An 8,515-nucleotide genomic window follows, 5' to 3' on the forward strand; every position below is an offset into this window, starting at 1 on the left:
AAATGCATGCTGCCAGCTGTATTGTATGAGTATGTGACAATAAATATTAAATAATATTTTCACTATATTCCCATGCACACATTTCCTTCTGTCTGTCACTTTCTTATAAAACGTGCATTCTGTCAGCTACTGTTTAAGTTGTGGTTTCTGTATCAGCTGGTGGTTTAAGCCACAGGTTTCAACATGACTTTGCTTCCCTGGAGCTCTAGTCACATATCATAAAATGAACCTAACAGTTAACCATAGCCTGCTACCATCAGCATGAAGCATTTGTTATAATAAATCAAATTAATATCGAGAAAAATGTATGTATGTGTTTAACATGTCTAACTGCATGTTTATCTTCTGCTCTTACTGTATAGCACAGTTCAAATAATAACAAGGGTTTGAACCTTCACTACTAACGAGACACATGGAAATGGTTAATATTACAATCAAGGCTATAAAAGTATCAATTATTATGGAACTCAAGGGTCAGTTGTATCTTTGTTTACAGAAATTTGAGGGTTTTCTTAAATCCAAACAAATAAAGGAGACTTACAAAAACAGTTCCTTTCAAAATAGTAAAAAGGTGCATTTCTATAGAAACTTTCTCCAAAGCTCTTTACAATGGCTCTTTACAATGTGCATTACATTCACACACCAACGGCAGAGGCAACCATGCAAGGCACCAACCAGCTCATTGCAACTCTTGCTCAAGGACACAACAGGGGAAGTCAAAGATCGAACAGGGAACCTTACACGTACAGTACGCACGCACGCACACACACACTGAGTATAACGTGTATATCCGTGAGGATGTCGTTCTGTTTCGTGACATGATGCACGTAGCAGTGGTACTCACCCACCACTGCATATCCCTGGTTGGATTCCTGCCCGCTGTGACTCAACACAGTAGACACAATGTGTCTACTGTCACAATAAGACTTATTTGGGGCATGTTATGCTTTATTCATGTAGACAGTGATCAGAGAGACAAGAGGGGGGAGGGGGGGGCAAGCAGTAAAGTGCCTCTGGTCAGATTTGAACCAGCATCAGCTGTGAGAAGGACTATATTCTCATTGATGTGCTATGTACTGTTCTCTGTGATCTAATGGGGCACCCTGTTCCTTTATTGTTTTTCTTTTATGTTTTGAGGACTTTTCTTTCTATTCATTGCTGTTCACTACAATGCACCACCTCACCAACTCAAATTCCCCGTATGTACAAACAGACAGTACTTGTGTGAAATAAAGAATTCTGTTTCATAAAGGTACTCTCACACCATTTCATTTATTGATTAATAATAAGGTTGTCAATCCAAAATGCAGACCTCAAGCACAAAAAATGCACTTGTGTACACAAACACACAATCGTTGACAAACTGTTTATTGCGTGTGTCTGACTGTGCATGTTCCTATGCACGCAAATGTGGTATGTAGCTTGTATGAAGTGTGTGCTAACTTCTAAATCACTTTCTTCAAACGTTCTGTCAGCACCTGTTTCAGTTGTGGTGTTTGTATCAGTTGGTGGTTTAAGCCAAATAACTTTGCTTCCCTGAAGCTGTAGTCACATAAAAGTTCACCATACACCATCATTTATCATTATGACATTTGTTATATAAAAAAGTACTATCGTGCCTAATATAAATATAAATGTATGTTTAAAATGCCTAACTGCATGTTTATCTCTGATTCTGTCCTTATACGCACCAATATTATGTACATATATGCAGGATGCACATTGCAAATAATAACAAAGGGTTAAAAGATGATTTTTCAACATTTTGGATGAATTGCTGTTCACTACAATGCACCACCTCACCAACTCAAATTCCCCGTATGTACAAACAGACAGTACTTGTGTGAAATAAAGAATTCTGTTTCATAAAGGTACTCTCACGCCATTTCATTTATTGATTAATAATAAGGTTGTCAATCCAAAATGCAGACCTCAAGCACAAAAAATGCACTTGTGTACACAAACACACAATCGTTGACAAACTGTTTATTGCGTGTGTCTGACTGTGCATGTTCCTATGCACGCAAATGTGGTATGTAGCTTGTATGAAGTGTGTGCTAACTTCTAAATCACTTTCTTCAAACGTTCTGTCAGCACCTGTTTCAGTTGTGGTGTTTGTATCAGTTGGTGGTTTAAGCCAAATAACTTTGCTTCCCTGAAGCTGTAGTCACATAAAAGTTCACCATACACCATCATTTATCATTATGACATTTGTTATATAAAAAAGTACTATCGTGCCTAATATAAATATAAATGTATGTTTAAAATGCCTAACTGCATGTTTATCTCTGATTCTGTCCTTATACGCACCAATATTATGTACATATATGCAGGATGCACATTGCAAATAATAACAAAGGGTTAAAAGATGATTTTTCAACATTTTGGATGAATGCAGATGCAAACTGTAGCTTGTACGAAGTGCATTCTACATGCGTGTCTGTGGCTAACATGATTATGATGATTACGTGCAAATGTGGTGAGCATGGAAATGTGGGTGGTAGTCTGATCGTAAAGTGGTCGTCTGATATATACGTGGTGGTGTGATCGTAATGTGGTTTGGTGGGCTGGCTATAAGAAGCACCTGTCACTGACTGATCTCATCACTGATCTCTGATCAGTGACACCTCAACATCTCACATCACAACCTGGTGAGTTGATCTGCTTAACAAATGGCAGCATAGCATACTTTTACCATTTGAGATAATTGAATGTAATTTGCAAGTACAATTTTGTATTTGATACACATATCGTTGCTGTCGGGCAGAAACCTCTTATCTCCATATTTTTACTTTTTGTGTTTTTTGGTAAATTAACGCCCCACTTGATCATTCTACAGCATCACACAAAAACATCAAAAGTAGCAGATCTACAAGCTCAAAACGCGGCACGAACCGACGCATTTTGAGCTTGTAGATCTGCTACTTTGGCTACTTTTGAATTTGAATCCTGAAAAGTAATAGTTTTGGACATGAGGTTTCCACCCGACAGAGACGATAACACACGTTTACAATGTGAGATAATTAAAATTAATTTGCAATTACAATGTTGTATTTGATACACATGTACTGTATGTGTGTGTAGGTGTGTTGCTTGCATGTGGAGATGAAGAAGATGATGCTGACCATTGCGTTGCTGAGTTTCTTCTCTTTCTGGATGCTGCCTGCAGACTCTAGGATGGTGAGTAGCACATTGTGGTATTAATGTTGACCTCAACTCACGGTGAAATGTGGAAACTGCACAAATCATCTGTTTTCACAACTCCACTGTCAATGGCTTTGTGAGAAGTCGTGGCATAATCTGTAGAAGAAAACATTACTTTTAGGGGTGCTCAGGGGGGAAAGGGGTAAATTACAGTATCTGTCCAACACAGCGGATTCCAGGGGTTTTCTCATTCAGACATGCAGTAAAGACTCAAACCCGCGATGCGCTGTCAGCCGCTAGGCCAGCGATCTGGCCCCCAGGCGTCCTTGAGGGGCTCCATTTGGTTTGATTTGTACAATCAGTTAAATTACACTCAGAATTCCACAGTGTAGACTGGGGTCCCAGAGATAATAAAACAAAACAAAACAAAACAAAAAATATCAAATAGGGGTCTGTGGCCTAATGCATATCATACTGGGGGTCTTTGAAACTTAGAAGGTTGAGGATCACTGATCTAAGGCACTTGATGACCTAAATCATTGGTTCCCAAACTGGGGTTATTTTGGGGGGTCCCCAGATTATTTGCTTAAAGGTTTAATGACATTCACTTTTACACCACATTCAAAGTCTTTGTCCTGGTCCTTCAAAAGTGTACAAAAAGTTTTAAGTGAAAATTCCATTCCAGTGATCCATGGCAGGTGTTTTTCTCTCACATTTCTAAAGCCTTTTCAACTGCAATGAAAAAAGAAATCTTTGCCTGCGGGTGTCGCTGGTGAGGGATTTTGCCTGTCAATCATCGCCTCTGCTCCGCCCCCCCCAAAGGAAAGGATAGGGGAGGGGAGGGGCGAGGAGGAGAGTGGGCGGGATTAATCGACTGTGACCTCACTGTCGAAGGGCCAAGCTCAGATTACTTTTCAGCCTAGTTATTCAGAAAACCCCAGACCACAGAAAATCCACTGAATGTTCTAAGTTCAGGTTTTTTGGGTGTAATTGAGGTCATAAAACCCCAAATAAAACATTGAAAATAAAAAAAGTGAAAATGAATGTCATGATACCTTTAATGTCCAATATTTTTTTTCTCACTCAACAGTAAACAAACCAGCATACAGTATAAGTGTGTGCAGGGTATGTGCACATTTCTAAAGTTATACAATTTAATGACTTTTAAGACCTTTTTTAATACCAAATTGGCCAAATTGTCAATTATTACATAAGAAAGAGGCAAACATTGTGAACATAGCCGATCTTCAAGCTCGCAATGCCTCGCAGTTGTGGGCGTTGTGAGCTTGTAGTTCGGCTATTTTCACAATGTTTATCTGTGGAACCGAGTGAAACTAAATGTAATGCCTACAATTCCAAGTGAGTGTAAGGGTGGGGGGTCCCCAGTTCAAATATGATTATTTTGGGGGGTCACGGCCTGAAGAGTTTGGGAACCATTGACCAAAATGACATACAGTACCCACTCTGACCGGAACTGTTGTCCCCCAACAAACCAGTTTCTATGTAGGCACTCATTCCAAACGAACAATAAAGTAATACAAACATGATTACATTCTAGTCACATGAATATTAAATGTTTTTGAAGTGTTTCTCAGGATTATGGACATGTTTTATTTTTTCTTTTAAAGAAAAAATCACAATACTATTTGTTAAATGGCCAGCTGACTGAATTTTTGCACTGAATTTTAGAACAAAAAGCAAATGGTTAGCTATGTGACTTGACTGTAATCATCAATTCATTCATGAAATCTATTCCATGAGTATGACCTGCTGGGGGCTAACATGAGACAGTTTCTCATCACATCACTTTGTATTAATACATATTCATGTCTTTTCTTCCACTCCATCCAGATCCCCCCGAGGATCAAGCCACCACACCCCAGCAGCAGTATTCCCTTATCTATAATGGAAGCCTCTGTGGATGACATGTACGCTGGCTGTGCTGAACCGATGATGAACAAAGTAAAAAAGAAATACATGGTTGAGGAGCTGAAGGGAGATTTCAAAAAGGTCTGGAACGGAGCAGACAAGTGCGTAAAAAAAGGGGTAGAGCAGAAAGATTCAAAGACAAAACTGAGCGAGGATCACATTCGAGCAATCTGTGCTTTTACTGTTGGTGGCCGATATAACCTTTATGAGAAGTTCAACGTAGCAGTCCGGAATAGCAGAAAGCATTATGCCTCCACCTCTTTCGAGTACCACACCTTGCACTTCCTGTTGACCGAAGCAATACAGGCCCTTAAAAATAGTCAAGGAGGCTGTCTCACCACCTATCGAAGAACCAACCTGGGCTTTACCGGTGATATCAACCAAATAGTGCGATTCGGTCAATTTGCTTCCAGCTCTAAAAATCCAAATTTTAATTCCAATAAGTTTGGGAAAAAGACCTGCTTCATAATTAAAACCTGTTACGGTGCTGACCTGAAGAAATATCCAGCTTTAAATGATACAGAGGAAGAGGTGCTCATTCCTCCCTATGAGGTGTTCAAGATAGTCCCAAAGCAAAAGAAGGAAACAATGCAATGTGATAAAGTCTTTAAATTGGAAAGTGCAGGGAAGCTCAGCAATCTGAACTGCATGCTAGTATCATTGTGAGAATACTAGTCTCACAATGAAAAGCCAAGACGGATAACACACTCTTCCTGTTGACTATGAGAACCCTCCTAAAATATGCCTCAGCACCCATAATGCCCAGTAATATACCCAATAGTTAATTTAGTATTATGTATAAATATTAAATGTGCTCTCAGGCAAAGCTACTGCATTGAAATTTCTTCTGCTCTGTTGTTTCTGTTTATCTTGTCTGAGCTGTTGTAGCATTGATGATAAATAACAGAATTTAATAGCAGCATAAACATTTTGGGGGATAAATACTTTTGTTATATCTTGTGCACATGAATATAGTTTTGGTGAAGCTGTGCCATGAACATTTGTCTTTTTTAATCAATAAACTGATCATATGGCATATTTGCATTCTTGGCCATATGTTTATTGTATCTACAATCACACCAGAATGATTGGTAGCTTATTATTCGTAGCCTACTTTGTATTTGCCAGATGTTGGATGCTTGTAAGGCATGGAAAACAAAGACAGAATGTTATATTTGTATGAAATAGAGTTTTAGTTTTATTATTTTATACACCTATGCAATTATTATATGTAGTGTCCTGTAAAGTGGTCAGGGCACCAAAATAAATCAAATCAATCTAGTTACTAAAATGTCCATTTCTCAAATAATTTGCCATTAAAGGGCTTTGATAGCAACGTGGTGATCATACTGTATAAATGAAGAACGGAGGTTATGCATGGATGTCAGATTACTCCTCAGATGACCTTCTTTAGATCCCACAATGATCTTCTTTATTTTACTGTTCTAGATGTGATACAAACATCTGACTGAAAGTGGGATAAGCAATGCTGCTCTCTAGTGGCAAACATGGCTCACAGCATGGAATATTGATCTGTGACTAGTAGGCAGTGGTGTAAAGTAACTAAGTACATTTACTCAAGTACTGTACTCAAGTACAATTTTGAGGTACTTTTACTAGTATTTCCGAATTTCAGTACTTTTACTTTTACTCCACTACATCTCAGAGGCAAATATTATACTTTTACTCAACTACAATTATTTGAAAACTTTAGTTACTAGTTACTTTATAGATTTTGATTATTATTACAAAATATACATTAACCACTTCAACTCTCTATGCATTTCGGCCATTGTGAGCTTGTAGATCTGCTATTTTCAAAAGATTCTTATATTTTATACATTTGAAAACTTTTGAAATGGGACATTCTGCACAATACTCAACATTTTGAATTCCGGACTTTTACTTGTAACAGAGTATTTCTACATTCTAGTATTGGTACTTTTACTTAAGTAAAACATGTGAGAACTTTTTCCACCACTGATGTATTTGATACCAATACTTTTGTACTTTTACTCAACATTTTGAATTCCGGACTTTTACTTGTAACAGAGTATTTCTACATTCTAGTATTGATACTTTTACTTAAGTAAAACATGTGAGAACTTTTTCCACCACTGATGTATTTGATACCAATACTTTTGTACTTTTACTCAACATTTTGAATACGACTTTTACTTGTAACAGAGTATTTCTACATTCTAGTATTGATACTTTTACTTAAGTAAAACATGTGAGAACTTTTTCCACCACTGATGTAATTTGGTCCTTTTGATCAAATCACTGAATCAGACAGCAATTAACGCTTGCCTGAGCTGACAACAGCTGCTAGGTGGATTTCAAGATATATTCTAAAGGAGTAATGTTGCCCTCTGATGGTGGTTTGCGTTCAAAGCCCAACGAGAGAACAATTGTAGTTCTCAAGTGACATTTGATAGGCCTGTTGTAGTTATTTTAATGCATACATGGTTTCAGTGTTGGACATAATACTTTGTGTGAAACATGACAGCAATCTCATTCTAAAAAGATTAATCTCCATCTACTGTTACTGTAATTATCTGGTTGGCAAAAGAAAAGCTTTTGTTTCTATTAGAATTAGCAATGTATAAATCATAGTTTATATTATCTATTCCAAAAATGATCTGGTACAGTTCATGCAGTCTTTGCGTTATGGCCTATTGTGATTATTGTTTAAAAAAAGCACTCTCTGAGTTATGACCCTATGGGTCCATTTGGTTACTATCAGTCATTTAGCGGGGGATCCCCTGGAACCCCCTCAAGGACCCCTGGTGGTCCCCGGACCCCACGTTGAGAACCACTGCTTAAGACCATTCTCGTTTTCCACATCCTTTTGTCTGACTCGTCTTTGCTGTCTGGACTTTGCACTGCTGTGGTTTCACTCCCTCTAGTTACATCACTGATTGATTGATTGATTGATTGATTGATTGATTGATTGATTGATTGATTGATTGATTGATTGATGTACTTTATTTAGTAAGACATGAGAACATCAGTACATGGAAGTACAAATTCACAATACAAGGTCTACTAAACTGGAAGACTCATTAAGCACTGAGCTTGTTTAAGATGAGATCCCCATGCACACAAATCATGATGACATATAAGAGACAGACAGATATACACACTACTATACAGAATGTCATACAATCAGCTTACAGGTTACTGGTATGAAGAGTGAAAAATATGTACAAGAGAAGAAAAAGAAAAAGGGGGGGGGGTAGGTTAAGACTTAGACAGGGGCCATTTTTGAATTGCGGCCTCCTGAAGGTGTATCTTTAGGGCAGTTTTGAAAGTGAGTAGGGTTTTACACTCCTTTACTCCTTTTGGTAGGGCATTCCACATTTTTGATGAATAGCATGAGAACGAGTTCATTCCCTTTGTTGAGCCAAATCTGGGTTGAACATGATTCGTGGAGCTGCCT

General features: G+C 38.0%; 1 protein-coding gene across 1 annotated transcript; it reads left to right on the forward strand.

Moving 5' to 3' along the window:
- The first annotated feature begins 2,612 nt into the window (after positions 1-2,612).
- LOC308099234 (erythroblast NAD(P)(+)--arginine ADP-ribosyltransferase-like) lies at positions 2,613-6,107 on the forward strand. Its single transcript, XM_080447908.1, has 3 exons — positions 2,613-2,651; positions 3,085-3,180; positions 4,996-6,107. Exons 2-3 carry the CDS (start codon positions 3,106-3,108, stop codon positions 5,737-5,739), a joined length of 819 nt encoding a protein of 272 aa, XP_080304034.1. The 5' UTR covers positions 2,613-2,651; positions 3,085-3,105; the 3' UTR covers positions 5,740-6,107.
- The last annotated feature ends 2,408 nt before the right edge of the window (positions 6,108-8,515 follow it).

The sequence above is a fragment of the Gymnoscopelus braueri genome (genome assembly GCF_963280865.1).
Source record: "Gymnoscopelus braueri genome assembly, chromosome: 2".
Taxonomy (NCBI): domain Eukaryota; kingdom Metazoa; phylum Chordata; class Actinopteri; order Myctophiformes; family Myctophidae; genus Gymnoscopelus; species Gymnoscopelus braueri.